The 19,511-nt window shown below is 39.0% G+C and overlaps 1 protein-coding gene across 1 annotated transcript in view; it reads left to right on the top strand.

Moving 5' to 3' along the window:
- Window positions 1–6,709: 6,709 nt before the first annotated feature.
- The window catches only part of TAOK1 (TAO kinase 1), a 67,016-nt gene continuing 54,214 nt past the window's right edge, over window positions 6,710–19,511 (top strand). Inside the window, exons 1-2 of the mRNA XM_050929262.1 lie at window positions 6,710–6,936; window positions 17,875–17,946. Coding sequence (XP_050785219.1) covers window positions 6,805–6,936; window positions 17,875–17,946 — 204 coding nt within the window. The 5' untranslated portion in view covers window positions 6,710–6,804. The remainder of the gene's footprint in view (window positions 6,937–17,874; window positions 17,947–19,511) is intronic.

Genomic DNA, 19,511 nt, shown 5'->3' with positions numbered 1-19,511 from the left:
GTCTGTTCCCAATATGTCTGTTTATTATGTTTAATACTTTGAAGATATTGCAAATAATTAGCCATGATATGTTGGTGGCACGGATACATTTTACTGTACTGTTAGATAAGAACAGCCATACTGGGTCCGACCAATGGTCCATCTAGCCCAGTTTCCTTGTCTTCTGCCAGTGTCAAAGAGAATGAACAAACCAGAGCAATTTCAAGTGATCTCTCTTCTATCATCCAGTCCCAGTTTTTAGCAGTTGGAGGTTTAGGGACACCTGGAGTATAGGATTGCATCCCTTAGCATGTTGGTGAATAGACATGGATGGACTTATCCTCCATGGATTTACCTAATTCCTAGTTTTAACTCAGTTATACTTTTGGCCTTCACAACATCCCATGGCAATGAGTTCCACAGGTTGACTGTGTGTAGTGTGAAGAAGTACTTCCTTATGTTTGTTTTAAATTTGGTGCCTATTAATTTGATTGGGTGAACCCTAGTTCTTATGTTATGTGAAGGGAGAAATAACACTTACACATTTTCTTCATACCACTTACGATTTTGTAGACCTCTACCATATCTTTCCTTAGCCATCTCTTTTCTAAGCTGAATAATCCCAGTCTTTTTAATCTCTCCTCATATGGAATCTATTCCATACCCCTCATTGTTTTTGTTGCCCTTCTCTGTACGTTTTCCAATTCTAATATATATTTTTTGAGGTGAGATGACCGGAACTGCACTCAGTATTTAAGGGGTGGGTGTACCATGGATTTACTGTGCCAGTGAGGCTCTGTCTATACAGGCATTACAACGGAATTTTAACAGTCCTGTTGCGGCTGTCTTTAAACTTTGTTGTAAGGCCTACATAAGACAGGGCTTAAATCTACACTTGGCATATGGCAGTGGAGGATGCAGAGCTTTGTTTGTACTGCCCTTCAGTATCCCACTGGATCTTAGTCACAGGGATGGGGTCTTACTTCATCAAGGGATGACATGGGTAACAGGTAGGCAGAAAACACGAAAGGAAACAGGTCTTCCAAACGTGTCTGTTTTCCCCTTTCTCATTTTGCAAGTTCATGATGTCAGTGGTTCTGAGGGATGTGTTTGTATATAATAAACATAATTATAGGCAGCATAAAATTGTATGTACACATGGACTTTCACGGGTGTGTTCATGCAATTTCTACTAATTGATCAGATGAAAGTAATTTGATAAAACATTTTGGCCTGTAATCAGTTTCATTTCAGTGACATTACCAGTACCCAGTAAAATAAACAGAGTGCAGACTCTAGTATGTGTAAAAGGAGTTGGTTAGAATTTATATCACCTAGATCCTTCTCTGGTTTGATTAGAATATATATATATAATTTTTATTTTATCAACTTTTTGGAGTAATTCTTTGATTCTGAGTGGAATTGTCAAATTAAATTACATGTCAGTCATTATTAATATTTTATATAATATATTTTCTTAAATATGGATGATCACCAAAGAGACGTACTGTATAATTTGAGTTTTATGCACCGATGTAGCTGCACTAATGCAGAGCTCTAGTGCAGAGGCACTGCACTGGAGCAAAAAGTGCATTGCATGCATGCAGCATTACCCTAAGATTGAAAATTAAAGTGCTGTGGTATATGTTTGGCACAGCAGGATTTAGATAAATCAGCATTAGCAGATAAAATAAGAATAATTGCCTTCAAATACCAATGGCATTGAGAGGTTTGAGTGACTTCATGTGAAAAGAATACAACCATAACAATTGTATGAAATACCAAAATTCATAAGAGTTGAATCCTTCAGTTTTCAGTTCAATTTAGTTATGATCTTCTATTTTGTACTGTGATATATCTGCATTATTACTGCATCTAAAATAATGCATGTACACTTTCCACCCTCTCTCTCTGAAATCTCCTTTCCTCCTTCCAACTCCCACCTCTCCCAAAAATTAAAGCATCTTCGTTCCAAGAAAGGGAGTAGCAAGGTGGATAAAAATTGATTTTTTTATTTAAATTGGATTTTTCTGATATTATTTAAATTATATATTTTTTCTTTTTTAATATAAACCTGTTTAAAATGAAATCTGAATTTAATATAAAGTATTTTGCAGCCTAAACTTATTCTAATCTCTTTAAACATTTTAAAATAAATATGTAGAATCCATGAGCCTCTATCTAAAACCTTGAGATAAAGGCTGCTTTTCTATATACAGACAGAATCGAGAAAACATCTAACTTTTGAGTCTGAGCTTTATAAATATGGCACTCTAGATCATATACTGTATTAAGGGCTTGTTTTGTTTATTAAAAATACATTCTGTGCTCTCTTTTATGTGTTTAATTAATTTCCAGTTACTAATCTAATACAGCTTGACACAAATCATGAGCAAAAGGTTAATTCTCTAGTAAATAAGCAATATATTATTCACCATTTTCTAACATATTGAAATTGTACAATTAATAAGAATCTGAAAATATTAAGCTATATAATTGCTTGAATAAATGTATATAGTTATAGTGTACCTCACAGGTAGTGTAAAGTTGTACCAAGTCTTGTGTAAAGGTTCTAGTTAGTTGCAAAGTAACATGTTTTAATAGTTATATCAACCAACGAGAATGCACCTTTCTTTAGAAAATGACTGAAATAGAAATGGAAAAGTTGATTAAAATCAGTTATTTAAATTTAGGCTTTCCACCTGGTATTTAAATCATAAATTAAATTGCTGATTTAAATGGTCTTGATTTAAATCTCCACCCTTGGGGGTAGAGTGTTTGAACTGATAGACTTGCTGAACCTTGATGTGTGTGTGTTGTACTTCCTGCTTCAGATAAAGACAAGGAGTAGTTAATGTTTCAACTTTTTATTTTTTTTTAAAGTGGAACTATTTCATTGTACAATAAAGCAAAAGACAGCAACAAGATGTAAAGCTATTTAATGGGTGGAAATTGTGCTAGTATGTCTTGGCAATGCTTGTTCATTTTAAACTTACACAAGGATAGGCATAACATCATGTATACATTTGTAACTATTGCACTAAAATTAGTTTTTGTGTGTATGTGTATATATATATATCTGTATACACACACACACACACATATTATGTACTTTAACTATAAAGTAGTAATTATGTTCATGATTCAGGATCATCAAACTTTGAGAATAGAAGAAGAAAATTTCTTTTAAGGTATTTGAAATAACAGATGGATAGTCCTGACGTTTTTGCTGGCCCCACTTTAATTTGCCATTTAGTATGTGAAGTAAGGCAGAGAACCAGCCTCACACCACTTCTGTACAAGTAGTCAGTTAGCCTGGAGGGAGTTTCAGCACTGGTAAAAAGCCCTGCCTGTTGATGACATTTCACAGGCATACTCAAAAATCATGCCAAGAATGAGAATAGTGGCTAGTTTGAGGGGGACAACTCTGTAATCTGGCTCAGCTCTGTGTATCTAAGATTCTCATTCTGTGTCTCTCTCTTTCTCAGATGCACTATAAAGGGGACATGTGACTTTTGGCCATATTGGCAGGTTTGTCCAAGCCTAGACCCCGCTGATTGACAGATGTAAGGGAAAGAGCATTGTGGGATTGCAGCAGTTGCGTTTGAACAACAATGTCCTTTTTGTAAGAATCTGATGCTTTTTAAAAGATGCAACATGACATCATTACCGTTGATCCAAGAAACATTCCTTCAATAATACTGGGTGTGCTGTGGTTATCAGCTCCCTTCCCCCGTTCCTTTCTCTTGCCTCTCTGACTTATGGTTTTTGTCTATTGTTCAGCTCTAGGCTGTAAATGCGAAACAGTTGTCTTTTAATGTCATGTTCTTTTTAGGGCTGGAATCAAATGTAATATTGTTGACCTTTTTGCTTTTCTATCACATCTGTTTTAAATGAAGTACATTTCAGGTGTCTGCTAAGTTGCAGCTAATTCTTGTTCTCTCCTGTGTGAAACCTTAAGAGATAAAAATAGATAATACTTAGTCCTGCCTCAGTGCAGGGGACTGGACTAGATGACCTTTCAAGGTCCCTTCCAGTCCTGCATTTCTGTGATAAGATGTAGGCATGACAATCCTGTACATTTGACTCCATCTTATTGAGCTACATTATATATATATTATATATTCCTGTGCTAATCATATGTTTTAATATAAATGAACAGGTAAATTAATAGGTTGACATCAGTGTCACTGTAATGGCACCTTCATAAATACATACATAAAACACATTAATAATTATATTTGCACAACAGTTCATAATTCCATTTAATTTCTTATACTCAATTCATCACTGTGGTACACCCCTACCTTGATATATTGCTGTCCTCGGGAGCCAAAAAATCTTACTGCGTTATGGGTGAAACTGTGTTATATCGAACTTGCTTTGATCCACCAGAGTGCGCGGCCGTGCCCCCCAGAGCACGGCTTTACTGTGTTATATCTGAATTTGTGTTATGTCGGGTCACGTTATATTGAGGTAGAGGTGTATCTGCATGTGTAATTGTTCCTTAGGTGTTGAGAATGGGCTATCATGGAAACACATTTATGGTTATATTACAAATGTTTAAAATCCTGGCTGTTTGGAGGTACATTATGGAAATCCTGGATTTTGCTTGATTTTCTTGCATCCTATCTCACAAATCCCTCTTAGCCAGACAAGCTGGAGAGTCATGCAGCATCGATAGCTAGGTATGTCTTGGCTGTGCTCAAACACAATAGTGCTTTCGATGGTGTGGTTCTGGCAGTTGCTTGAAACTAACAAGGATCATGTTGTCTTTGTCAGTTTCACATGCTGCTGGTGCCTAGAGGAAAGTGCTACTATGCACAAGCACTCTAAGAAGCATTATTTTTTTCTGTAGGAGTCGCTTCCAGGAGGAAGGGCAGAACCAATGATTCACCAGAGATCTGGAGACTTTAAGAGAGGTGGAGGTATAGAGACCAGAAAAGGAGACAATTGGGCAGGGATAATTACCTTTAAACATAACACTTAAACTCAGATTTACGGTCCTTGTCTGCTATGAAGTTAAAAACCTTCTGTAGGTTTAACATACAAAATGTAAAGTGTGGACGTGTAAACCTTGACTAGACAGAACAAAAAGATTTGGAGAAGAAAGTGAATAGTATGTTAGCTATTTGCCAGTGATACAGTTGTTTTGGTTGGTAACATTTTATGGAGGATTGTGAGAAACTCCCATTGCCAAGGCATTGTCCTCACTAGGCGAAAATGTGAGTTTTTAACATGTTAGCGAAAATCCTAGAGTAGACAAGGCAAGTTTTTGTTGTTTTAACTTGTGTTAGCTGGTCCAGGTAAAGAACTGCAACTGCCCTGTCTACAATAGGATTTTAACGCATTAAAAGAACAGCTTTTTTCCTAGTGTAGACATGGTCCAAAATGGCCTATACATTTTGGATAAATGTAAGGCAAAGCACACTTAAAACACAAAGCACTTCACACATGCTAATGGCTTCTGAACTTTCAGGTTCTCCTGTGAAAAGCTATTGGAGATGGCTTAATGCAAATGGCTTTGTTCTGTGCTTATAGCAGTTAGAGGAAACCTCAGTGCTTGAGTTTGTCTGAAGGGACAGACAGCCACATGTTACTCTTTCTGATTTTGGTCACCATCCCTCTAAGATGTGGATAATGATAGAAAATATCAAGAGCAGGCATATAAGATAGAGGTCTTGAATTTATGCATCAGAAGAGACTGAAGAGTCTGAGGGTACGGGCTTGTCTACACTGCACCTCTGTAGGGCTTCAGTGAAGGTGCCACCTACGCCAATGGGAGAGTTAGGTAATTCATCTTCCTGAGAGGTGGCAGCCTAGGTTGACAGGAGAGTTCTTCCCTTGATGTAGCGCTGACTACGCTGGGGGTTAGGTTGGGTTAGCTGCGTTATTCAGGTGTGTGAATTTTTCACACCCCTGCACGACCTAGTTATACCAAATTCTCCTTTTGACCTAGCTACCACCTGTCAGAGGTTATCTAGGCTGATGGGAAAGCCCCCCCCACCCCTTCCCCGTGGGGGTAGGTAGCACTAGCATGGTGCAGCTGCAGCATTTCAGGGCAGACGCCCTTATTTAACTATGAAAGAAGGGTTCAAGGGGATTTGATGGAAGTATTGAAAATTAGTGACAGTTGATCAGTACCTCCTTTTTAGCCTGTGGTCTAATCGAAGAAGTAGGTAATACTGAATTAAATTAAGGTAAAGGGCAGTAAGTTTAGAACCAAGGAAGGAAATGTTCCTTTACACACACTGTAAGCCAGAGAATTCACTATTGCCAGAGATCATCGAGACACATACTGTTGGGTGGATTTTTAAAAAGGAGCAGATAATTGTATAACCATTGACATCTGTATCTCTGCAAATGAAAGATCACATGGGGAATTAAGCCTTTATAAGCTGGTCAATTTTTGTAGGCCTGGAAGGAATTTTTTCCCATTAGATCGCTGCATGATTGGCTAAGTGGATTGTAGGTGGGTTTTCATTTTTTGTGTGCCTTCCATAGAGGGATAAATTGCAGGCCTCTGTTGAAAGCACGATACCAGACTTGCATAGCAGTTGGACTGATTGGTATACCAACTCCTGTGTTAACAGCATCACTCGTTATGAGTGGGGTGCTTGGTCTACAAGAAATTTGGACTCTGCTTATCTATAGACTTCAGTAATGAGTTGCTTTGCTCTGGCTCTGAGATTCGTAATCAGTGATAAGTTGTAATGTTTTTTTTTTACAGTAATCCATGCTGAAGAGGCCCCATTCATACAGATGAACAAAGGGTTGAGGCAGCACTTTCAACCCAGATAGTCAGTCGGCTAACTGCCCAGCAGGATGCCATCAACCAGCCGAGCAGGCAGCCTGAAGGACCCAGAAATTGCAGAACTCTTCTTCAAAGAAGATCCAGAAAAACTCTTCACAGATCTCCGAGAGATTGGCCATGGAAGCTTTGGAGCAGTTTATTTTGTAAGTAATTTGAACAGACAGTAATTTGTGAATATTAGCTGGCTAATTTTTAACTCTGGATATTGCCTTTTTACTATTTATTGAGGAAAATTAACTAGTCTGAAACATTTGCAGTTTTTATGGTAGGCTCTTTGGGTGAGGGAGGGTGGTCTTGTTATGTGTTTGCACAGTGTCTAGCACAATGGGGCCTCAATCCCTCCCTTGAGTCTCTAGGTGTTACAACCATATTAATAATAAAGAGAAGCCGGGTCAGGGTCCATGACTGGGGCTCTTAGGCATGACAGTAATACAAACAGTAGTAAGTAGTCAGGGATCTAGCTGCACGTTAAAGTTGCAGGGGGCTAGCAGCAGCAGCAGCAAAGTTTGCAATTGCAAGGCAAAGTACTTGAAAAGAGACAGCTTCCATCATAAATCAAAGAGTGTTTTGCATCAGCAAGTAATCAAGTCTGTGTCGTAAAACAAACTACAGCTACTGTGGCTTGGTTAGCCAATTAAACTCCTGGTTACCCTTCTGGCAGTGTTAACTGCCATTAAACTATCTGTCTGCAGCTGAAAAGCCCAGACCCAATCTCTCCATTCCACAGACCCCACATACTAATCACAGCACTAACAGGGAACGAGTTCACCTGAGGCTCAGTCTTGGGCATGCTCAGCAGTGCACCTCTTCTTGGTCTCACCTGGCTAACATCATCAAGACCCATATTTCCGCCACTGTTCATGACTGGCAGCTCAGTTCTATTGCTCTGCTCAGCTCTTCATTTCAGCCCCTCCCCTCTGATTGGCAGTGCAGTTCTGCTGCGCCATACAGTTCCTTCTCACCCCTTGCTCCTGTGAGCAGCTCAGTTTTCTTTCTCCACCCGCCACTCAGCCCCTCCACAGCCATTTTCTCTCTCACTGTGTCATTTGGTCTGCCCCAGTGTCCCCTGCTGTCCTTGTCCAACAGACAGGAATCCCAATACTTGTCCATATAACATTTCTACTTGACCTGAGCTTTTGGAGAACTGGATTTTTCCCCACCTCCTCTCTGCTTACATAGCACAGCCGAGACATGGGATCTCTCTTAGCCTCTTACAGCTACTTCATTTGCAACTTACTGTCTGTTAACCAAAGTGCATACTGTGAGACCTTCATTAAAAGGCCATTTTCTGGTGCAGACCTTTTCTCATTTATAAGAGGTGTGGCCAGACCTTTCAGTTTTCTTACAGAGAGCTATTTGTGTCAGTATTTTATGAGCTTCCTATTCATTGTTAATAATTGCAGCAGACTACGTTGGGAACCTTCCAGCACAAATTTAATGCAGCACAGATGAACTAATTAGGAAAAGCTTCTTAATTTTGTTCCTTGCTTAAAATTATGAGCAGCCATTGTCTGGGAACAGATTGGTGGGAGCAAATGTTTTATAATGAAGTAAATGCCACAGGTGAATATTGCTTAATAGCATTAAATTCACTGCAGAAAAAACTGGAAATAGATTTCATATTGACTCACCCCTCCCCTCTGCCCACTTTTTGATACAATTTTTTAAATAATTCCAACCTTGCTACATATTATTATGGCACATAGGTGTCATAGGGGATAGTTAACCAAAACAAGCACATTGTTAGCAGTCACCTGCATGCTTTGTGGTAGGGGTGCTCTCAAACAGCAAGAAAAGAGGAGCATTCATCACACCAGTATCTCTGTGAACTCCATGTTTCTTTTCAAGTTAAAAATCATTTAAGCGTTGGATGCCTTTTACCAGGACACCCTTCAAGCAACATGACAAGTGCTGCCATGAATTTAAATGGTGGAGAACCCACCCCCACAAGCTTTTCAACCCTCCTCTTCTCTACATGCTCTCTCACTAAACATTATTGTCAGAAAGTTCATTAACAAAGAGGGATTTCTACCTTACTGTGTTCAGATTGTGCCTCTGATGCACTGCAGGTAGGAGATTAAACAGTCTTCCTGAAGGACAAAAGGTAAGCTTTGCATGATGCTGCTCAAATGTTTGTGTATCATGTGTCTTTTGTTAATAAAGGAGTGTGCCCCATAGAAGATGTGTGGTTTGTTACTGTATATTGTCATTTTGCATTTTAAGCTTCAACACACAAACTAGACATGATTACAGTATCTTTTTTGCTCTTGAAAATCTCTTGTAAGAAATTTTGTATCTGAAGCTATTTTTTAGATAGACATTATATTACATAAAGGTCTACCCAAAAAGATGAGATGGACCTGGTGGGTGGAGAGGAATTTGTTAAGATAAAGATTATGTATATGAAGTTAGATTGGGAGGGCATAAGGTCTCATTTCTGATTTTCTTGCAAAACCAATAATTCCTTACTAAAATAAAAATTATCTTGTGTTCCATCAGCAATATTCAGTTCTTGGATAATACACTATTAAAGTGTTCTCTAGTTAAGTTAAATGTAATTAAAACTTCAGAGGAGCATTGCCAAACTTGCTGTACTTAAAGTATCAGCTTTGTTATGCTTTTTGCGTCACACGCATACATCTTGTATCATTGGTCTAGCTACTCCATTCTTGGAAACTTTGATACCTTGCCTTCTCTTGAGGACTGAACACACTATGCATGTGCATACTTGCCTGAAATCTCAAACAGGCCCTGGGTTGTATGATCATCTAATGAATTGGGTGGCATCATAACAACAGTGCAGCCCTTGTTTTGGATGTCATGGATTTTTCCAGGCTAAGGAAGACACTTCAAAGAAGCTGGATGCCTTTACCTCTCTGGCTTGTCACCCTTCCTGGCTCTCTTTTCTTTTCATATTCAGATTCTGGCAGCTATTGACTGCTGATGTTAGCTTATGATCAGTAATATTTGTGTGTTTGAGGTGGGTGTTATTTTGGGGGAGGATCGGTTTTTTGTTTTTTTAGTAAAGAAACTTTTTTTCCCCCATCTACTTTCGTTGTATACAGCTTGGCCTGGGAATGTTGTTAATAAAACACATCTAGGAACTGTTTAGGAACTGGAAGAAGCCATACATCCCCAAAATCTTGCCCTTTGAATTGTATTTTAATTCTGTTTTCCTTTTCTTTATTATACCTCTTACTCGACCCCTTCACCCACATGTCCAAAACCAGGTCTAGATAACACTCAAACTCACACTCTTTTGATCATCTTCTGTAATAACTTATTCTATAGGTCTACTTTCTATCCTGCTCTCCAAGTTTTATAGACTCATAGACTCTAGGACTGGAAGGGACCTCGAGAGGTCATCGAGTCCAGTCCCCTGCCCTCATGGCAGGACCAAATACTGTCTAGACCCTCCCAGAGAGACATTTATCATTTTGAATTTTGACCCTGTCCTCCAAAGTAGTTGCAATCCCTCCCAGTTCGGTATCGTCCGCAAACTTAATAAGCGTACTTTCTATGCCAACATCTAAATAGTTGATGAAGATATTGAACAGAACCGGTCCCAAAACAGAACCCTGCGGAACCCCACTTGTTATACCTTTCCAGCAGGATTGGGAGCCATTAACAACTACTTTCTGAGTACGGTTATCCAGCCAGTTATGCACCCACCTTATAGTAGCCCCATCTAAATTGTACTTTCCTAGCTTATCTATAAGAATATCATGAGAGACTGTATCAAATGCCTTACTAAAGTCTAGGTATATCACATCCACCGCTTCTCCCTTATCCACAAGGCTCGTTATCCTATCAAAGAACGCTATCAGATTAGTTTGACACAATTTGTTCTTTACAAATCCATGCTGGCTATTCCCTATCACCTTACCACCTTGCAAGTGTTTGCAGATGATTTCTTTGATTACCTGCTCCATTATCTTCCCTGGCACAGAAGTTAAACTAACTGGTCTGTAGTTTCCTGGGTTGTTTTTATTTCCCTTTTTATAGATGGGCACTATATTTGCCCCCTTCCAGTCTTCTGGAATCTCCCCCGTCTCCCATGATTTCCCGAAGATAATAGCTAGAGGCTCAGATACCTCTTCTATTAACTCCTTGAGTATTCTAGGATGCATTTCATCAGGCCCTGGTGACTTGCAGGCATCTAACTTTTCTAAGTGATTATTTACTTGCTCTTTCCTTATTTTCTCTTCTAAACCTACCCTCTTCCCGTAAGCATTCACTATACTAGACATTCCTTCAGACTTCTCAGTGAAGACCGAAACAAAGAAGTCATTAAGCATCTCTGCCATTTCCAAGTCTCCCGTTACTGTTTCCCCCTCCTCATTGAGCAGTGGACCTACCCTGTCCTTAGTCTTCCTCTTGCTTCTAATGTATTGATAAAAAGTCTTCTTGTTTCCCTTTATTCCCATAGCAAGTTTGAGTTCATTTTGTGCCTTTGCTTTTCTAATCTTGCCTCTGCATTCCTGTGTTATTTGCCTATATTCATCCTTCGTGATCTGACCTAGTTTCCATTTTTTATATGACGCCTTTTTATTTTGTAGGTCACGCAAGATCTCAAGGGTAAGCCAAGGTGGTCTTTTGCCACATTTTCTATCTTTCCTAACCATTGGAATAACTTGCTTTTGGGCCCTTAATAGCGTCCCTTTGAAAAACTGCCAACTTTCCTCAGTTGTTTTTCCTCTCAGTCTTAATTCCCATGGGACCTTGCCTATCAGCTCTCTGAGCTTACCAAAATCCGCCTCCTGAAATCCATTGCCTCTATTCTGCTGTACTCCCTTCTACCCTTCCTTAGAATTTTAGAGCACTGTATAAAGTTTAACTACGATTCCTTTCATTATTTTTCTGAACTCTGTTGGTTCACCTCAGGGTATTATCACCCCAGTAATCACAAGACTATCGATTACATTTTTGTTTTTAGTATCTTCTTTGCTGCCCTAATACTTTATCCTTTTCAGTGCAAGAATAGCCTTTCTTTTATACAGTAACCAGCGCTATGTAGACCACTCCAGAGAGGCCAAGGAGGTGGGTGTACTGACTCTTTTGTTATGTCTTCATTCCTTCTGCTGCTATAATCTGGTGTCTTTGCCCTTTTTTATTGTAGCTGTTCACCGATGTGATGATTTCAGTGATTCCCTCCTCCAAATAAACCTCAAATCCTTTGTGATAAGTGTGCTAGGTGATGGTTCTATTCAACAAATATTCCCACAATTTTCTTTTCTCCCAGTCTGATAGTTCTACCTTGAATATTTGTCATCTGTTGGGCCAATCTCCCAAATATTAGGGATGTTTTTTGGAGTATGTGGGGCAAGGGAAGTATTTTTATGGTAGGTTCAGGGTGGTATTTTAAGCACTCTCTGTTAACCCTCCAGTGTCCCTCGCCACATAAAACCTGTGCAATGTTGTTAATAAATATTTTCTTAATTATTTATTGAAGGTTTAAGGGTAGTAATTATCCAAGAGTATAGGAATATGGACAAACAGAAAGATAGTAGCACAACAGAATTGCAGCTGGTATAGAAACAAATAAGAATATCATCAGATGAATATAGCAGGATGTATTCAAAAATGTAAAGTATAAAACTGAAGCAAGTTTAAAAAACAAAACATATTTGAATTTTGCCTCCTTGGGTTGCAGTCTGGCTTTGTGGTGAAGGTGAAGGGCTGGGAGATGGTACCCCTGGGTTCCCATCCTTGCTGCAGTGCTGATTCTGTGATCTTGGGCAAGTCAGCCCCCGACCCCTTTGTAAATGAGGATATTTCTGTCCCTCACAAGTCTTAAGTTGATATTTGTCTAGTGCATTGGGCTCCACAATCTAAGTTTGTTGTTGTATTCCAAGGTCCCAACCCCAGAGATTTTGTAGATTAGGGGTGAAATCCTAACCCTGTGGAAGTCCATAGGAGTTTCACTATTGACTTCATAGGGGCAGAATTATACCTTCAGTGCCTGCTTCAGGTGCACAGGGAGCAGCCATGGCTGATGTTTGTTACTGATAGTTGGGCTGCCAAAGACTGTTGCAGATGTTCATTTTATTGTGATGAGCAAAGGGAATTTTCTCGAGAAGGATGGGAATCCAGAGGGTTCTAGATTTTTGCCTGGCCAGAGTGGTGGTGGTCTTGCAGTAAATCAGTGCTAGATGTTTGACTTTCAGGGCACTCTTGAAGAGCCACCTATCCCTGCTTATTCAAAAAAAGGGCTTATTCAAAAGATCAGGTATGCTGGTATTTTCTAATAGCAAAGCAGGTTCATCCCTGTCAGTGTTGGTACCTGTAGTTTATCCTTTCAAATAATGAATCCAAATAGGGGATACAAGGGCCCTCTGAAACAATGTGTATTAATATTGCCCTGTTAAAATCCACATCTCCAGCAATTCAGTAGTACTGTAGATAAAAATCTCAGGAAGATAGAGAAAATTTCATGAGCAGAACGATTTCTCAATTAATGTTTTTCACAGTTTTCACGAGGTGACAACAGCTCTTTAAATCTTATTTCTGCCTTTTATTTCAGCAGAAACACAGGGCATGTTGTTGCTGTATTTTGGATTGGCAAGCAGTCCTCACTTAAGATCTGCTTTGTGCTTAATAAATTACAACCCTAGCTAATACTGATTGGCATGGTTGTGGCAGAGGAAACAATTGGGTCTATGAACAATTTCCTCTGCCTAGAGAAGATCTCTAGGAGTTACAATGTTTAAATTTTACTGGTAAAAAAATAAATTTTGCATTTTTAATAGTTACCTTAAATAAACAGATTGTAACACTGAAATGCAGCATCCTCAGTTACAAAAAGAAAATGGTTAAAGCTAATCAGAAGTTCATCATTGAGATTAAGAGGGTTTCAGAATTCACTGTCAACAATGAATGGCAAAGTGTCAGAATATGGCTGAGAAACCCCTTTACAAACTCTAGCGTCCTGAATGTAATGAAAGTTCTAGAAACCTGTGTTTCATAGAATGCAACACTGAGTGATTAGGTCAGAGTTACTAATTTTGCAGCCTGAAATTTAATTTGAGTATTCTTTTGTTAACTGTATCCTGAGATTGCAGCAGATAGGGTAATTTAGCTTTCTTCATTCTTTCACCTCCTAGATTATTGGAGATCCTTCATTGTAAGGCAGCATTGAAATTACTAGTAGAGTTAGTATTTTAGTAGTAGCGTCATTGAAATTCATGAGATACGCCATTGTATTTAATTTTATTTTGGATTTGGTCAAGTCAAACACACATAGGGGAGGGCCCTGAGGAGTTCCCCACCTCCTTAGCCGTGTATGGAACTTTCAGCAGAGGATTGAATGGGATTTTGTTTTGCTAAACAACACAATGCTCTCCTTTTTGCCTCTGCTAAAATGTAATGAAAATAAAAATTAAAACAATAGCTTTACTTCAGAACACATACATTGGGTTCCCACTGACAGCATTATCATATTGTCCACTCCCTATATTGTCATCTTGTCTTAATTCAGATTGTAAATTGTCTGAGAGCAGAAAATCAGTCTGTCACATTAAGAGCCATTAACTTTTATTGTGCTATACTCATCCTAGGGATTCTTAAGAGATTAGTTGAAGCAATCTCAGCACTGTTAGCAATTATCTTTGAGAACTCATGGAGGACTGCTGAAGTCCCAGAGGAGGAGAGGGCAAAGGGAAACAAAGAGGACCGGGGAATCATAGATAGTCAACCTAACTTCAATATCTGGAAAGATACTGGAACAAGTTATTAATCAATCTGTAATCACCTAGAAGATAATAGAATTATAAGTAATAGCCAACGTGGATTTGTCAGGAACAAATCAGGCCAAACCAACACAATTTCCTTCTTTGGCAGGTTTACCGACCTAGTGGATAGGGAGTGGGGAAAATGTAGATGTGATGTATGTTGATTGTACAGTATGGGTTTTGACATAGTTCCACATGACATTCTTATAAACAAACTAGGAAAATGTCATCTGGATGAAATTACTGTAAGAGGGGTGCCAGACTGGTTTAAAAAAATGATTTATTTCAATGGTTTGCTGTCAGTCTGAGAGGATGTATTAGTGAGATCCTGCGTGGGTTTGTCCTGGGTCTGGTGCTTCTCACCATTTTCATTAATAACTTGGATAATGGAGTGAAGAGCATGCTTATGACATATGAAGATGATACCAAGATGAGAAGGATTTGCTAGCACTTTAGAGAAAAAGATTAGAATTCAAAAAGACCTTGACAAATTAGAGTATTGGCCTGAAATCAATAAGGTAACTCCAACCATACATACAATATGATGGGGGTTAATTTAGCTACAACGAGTCAGGGAAAAGATCTTGGCGTCATCATGGATAGTTCTCTGAAGATGTCCACGCAGTGCGCAGAGACGGTCAAAAAAGCCCACAGGATGTTAGGAATCATTAAAAGGGGGATAGAGAATAAGACAGAGAATATATTATTGCCCTTATATAAATCCATGGTGCACCCATATCTTGAATACTGTGTACATATGTGGTCTCCTCACCTCAAAAAAGATATTCTAGCACTAGAAAAGGTTCAGAAAAGGGCGACTAAAATGAATAGGGGTTTGGAGAGGGTCCCATACGAGGAAAGATTAAAGAGGCTAGGCCTCTTCAGCTTGGAAAAGAGGAAACTAAGGGAGGATATGATAGAGGTGTATAAAATCATGAGTGATGTGGAGAAAGTGGATAAGGAAAAGTTTTTTACTTATTCCCATAATACAAGAACTAGGGGTCACCAAATGAAATTAATAGGTAGCAGGTTTAAAACAAATAAAAGGAAGTTCTTCTTCACACAGCGCACAGGCAACTTGTGGAACTCCTCACCTGAGGAGGTTGTGAAGGCTGGGACTATAACAATGTTTAAAAGAGAACTGGATAAATTCAAGGTGACTAAGTGCATAAATGGCTATTAACCAGGATGGGTAAGGAATGGTGTCCCTAGCCTCTGTTCATCAGAGGATGGAGATGGATGGCAGGAGAGAGATCACACGATCATTGCCTGTTAGCTTCCCTCCCTCTGGGGCACCTGGCATTGGCCACTGTCGGTAGACAGATAGTGGGCTAGGTGGACCTTTGGTCTGACCCGGTACGGCCGTTCTTATGTTCTTATTATTAGGTGAAATTCTTTAAAGATAAGAGCAAAGTATGAAGCTTAGGAAGGAAAAATCAAGCACACACAAACCAAATGGGGAATTGCTGGCTAGACAGTAGTACTGCTGAAAAGGATCTGGGAGTTATAGTGGATCACAAATTGAATGAGTCAACAATGTGATGCAATTGTGAAAAAGGCTAATATCATTTTGAGGTATATTACCAGGAGTGTTACGTGTAATACACAGGAAGTAATTGTCCTGCTCTGCTCAGCACTGGTGATGCCTCAGCTGGAGTACTTTATGCAATTGTGTATGCCACACTTTAGGAAAGATGTGGACAAATTGGAGAGATTCCAGAGGAGAGCATCAAAAATGATAAAAGGTTCAGAAACCCGGATCTTTGAGGAAAGGTTAAAAAAAACCCTGGGTATTGTTTAGTCTTGAGAAAAGATGATGAGGGAGAACCTGATAAGTCTACAAATGTGTTAAGGGCTGCTTTAAAAAGGATTGTGATCAATTTGTTCTCCACATCCATTGAAGGTAGGACAAGGCTCAATGGGCTTAATCTGCAGCAAGGGAGATTCAGGTTAGATATTAGGAAACACTTTTAGCTATAAGGATAGTTAAATTCTAGAATAGGCTCCCAAGAGTAATTGTGGAATCTCCATCATTGGAGGTTTTTAAGAACAGGCTTGGACAAACCTGTCAAAAATGTTCTAGGTTTACTTGGGCCTCCTTCATCATGGGGAGCTGCACTACATAGCCTCTTGAGGTTCCTTCCAGGCCTACATTTCTATGATGTTATAAGTTTTAAATAATGCTGGACAGGAAATTCAAGAATCAGAATTTGAAAATAAGCGTATATCTCTTTATGGCAAACACCTTAATTTATGTGATCTACTTTGTATCACACTCAACATTTATCCTCTCCCAGCAGCATCGGAAAGGTGGTGTCCAGTATTTGCAGCTGATGTCAGAAATATCTGACAAAAAGAACAGGAGTACTTGTGGCACTTTAGAGACTAATAAATTTATTTGAGCATAAGCTTTCGTGGGCTACAGCCCATTTCATCGGATGCATATAGTGGAAAATACAGAAGGAAGATATATATATAAACACATACAGGGAGCATGAAACAATGGGTGTTCCCATACACATTATAAGGAGAGTGATCAGTTAAGGTGAGCTGTTGTCAGCAGGAGAGAAAAATAACTGTTTGTAGTGGTAATAAAAATGTCCCATTTCAAGTACTTGACAAGGAGATATAAGGAACTGGGAGGGAGGGGGGAAGATAAGCATGAGGAAATAATTTTACTTTGTGTAATGGCCCATCTACTCCCAGTCTTTATTCAAACCTAATTTAATGGTGTCCAGTTGCAGTCGTGTGGCCAGGGAGGTTGAAGTGTTCTCCAACTGGTTTTTGAATGCTATAATTCTTGACATCTGATTTGTGTCCATTTATTGTTTTACGTAGAGACTGTCCGGTTTGGCCAAAGTACAAATTTTGGCCATATGGTATTGCAGTATATGTTCCCTTCTGTTTGGAGTGGAATGGGAGAGTGGGCCTTGATTTCACTTGTTCAGATTATTTACAGCAGGGCTGTGGGGAAGGGCAAAGGTTGGTTTACAGAAGATCTATTCTGCTTTTTAAAATCAGAAAAAACACATTTACAGAGATGCTCTTTAGAGTATAAGCAACTTACAGAGAGCTAATGAATGCTGACAATAGATGGCATGAGTTGAGAATCACGTCCCACAAATAAGAGTGTGATTTTTTTTTTTAATTCAGTTTCTGAATATATCCAACATTCATCACCCCTAGTGGAATGTATTATTTTAACTTTCTATATCCAGGCTAACTATTAAATGGATAAGGCCTTTTCAGTACTTCTGTTCCAATGAGAAATCATTCTGTTTGTTTTATTTTCTTTACTGGGTATTTTCTTTCTGATATGAGATATTGATACTTCATGTTTTAATGTTATAGGCACGTGACGTGCGCACCAATGAAGTGGTGGCCATCAAGAAAATGTCATATAGTGGGAAGCAATCCAATGAGGTATGTGGAATATCTTGTATATTAAACCCAGATTGCTGTGATATTAACTGACTTGAATTAATCCAGGCTCTCCCGAGGGAGAATCTTTATATAATAGTTAAGATGAATCGGGGCATTGTGTAAACAGAATAAGTTTCTTTGAGCATTTTCAACATGCTTCTGATTAGTCCGCTCCTTGCATGTTATGCAGCATGTATTTCACCCAGTCAGGAAGAGCCATGTTTTCGGGAACTGCATAATATGTAAGCAAAATGGTAAAATAAAAAATAGTTTGTATCAAGATCGGCAGCATTCAGACTTAATAGGAAGCTGAGTTGCCTTTTTAGTCTTAAATGTTCCATTCTGAATTCCATTTAAAAAAAACCACCCTGTTGCTTGCTAGATAAAGGCTTGCTAGGAATGATAGCAATGAATACAATAGAGACATGGACTCAGAAGGATGCCTGCCTGTAAAATGTAATAATAGCAGATCAAGCCAGAATTTATCCTTTTCCTAAACGGATTCTGCTGAACAATATCATTTTGAGGATCTTGAAAGAAAGAATAAAAGAGAGAGAGAAAATATGATAAAGCAGCATAATTGTGGGGAGATTCTCCAAGCTGTGGATAAAGTAGACTTTTAAGAGCCATCATAGACTCATAGACTCAAGGACTGGAAGGGACCTCGAGAGGTCATCGAGTCCAGTCCCCTGCCCTCATGGCAGGACCAAATATTGTCTAGACCATCCCTAATAGACATTTATCTAACCTACTCTTAAATATCTCCAGAGATGGAGATTCCACAACTTCCCTAGGCAATCTATTCCAGTGTTTAACCACCCTGACAGTTAGGAACTTTTTCCTAATGTCCAACCTAAATCTCCCTTGCTGCAGCTTAAGCCCATTGCTTCTTGTTCTATCATTGGAGGCTAAGGTGAACAAGTTTTCTCCCTCCTCCTGATGACACCCTTTTAGATACCTGAAAACTGCTATCATGTCCCCTCTCAGTCTTCTCTTCTCCAAACTAAACAACCCCAATTCCTTCAGCCTTCCTTCATAGGTCATGTTCTCAAGACCTTTAATCATCCTTGTTGCTCTTCTCTGCACCCTCTCCAATTTCAATAAGGTTAAACATTAAATATTTTAATGGCAGTCTCCAGATTTTTTTTTTCTTTCTCTAGAACACTGTAGCAGAGATCATTAGCTTGTACTTCGTGATTTTGAAGCTCCAATTTGGAAGCTTGAAAAGCCAGGGCTAGGAGTTGAATAGCTTGGTTGGAATGCTTCCTGATAGTGAAATCTATTAGGTTATGGAATAGTCTCATAGAAATGATACAGATAGTGTTGCCCAACACAGTCCGAAGAAGATTTTTCTCTATGCTATGTTCTCCTGTGCTGTAAGCAGTCCTGCACTGGCAAAGGGATAGATTACCTTACCTGACCTGACCTGACAGTGCCTAACCTTTTTGGTTTCCATGAACACAGAGCTAGTCTTGCCACCTGTACTTTGAAGAATTGAAATATTCATTTAATTCTTTGGCAGTTTCTCATACCTATTTCTCCTAAGCAGCCTTGAATCCGAGTTT

The sequence above is a fragment of the Gopherus flavomarginatus genome, chromosome 19 (assembly GCF_025201925.1).
Source record: "Gopherus flavomarginatus isolate rGopFla2 chromosome 19, rGopFla2.mat.asm, whole genome shotgun sequence".
NCBI lineage: Eukaryota > Metazoa > Chordata > Testudines > Testudinidae > Gopherus > Gopherus flavomarginatus.
This window is presented reverse-complemented; position numbering and strand designations above follow the sequence as displayed.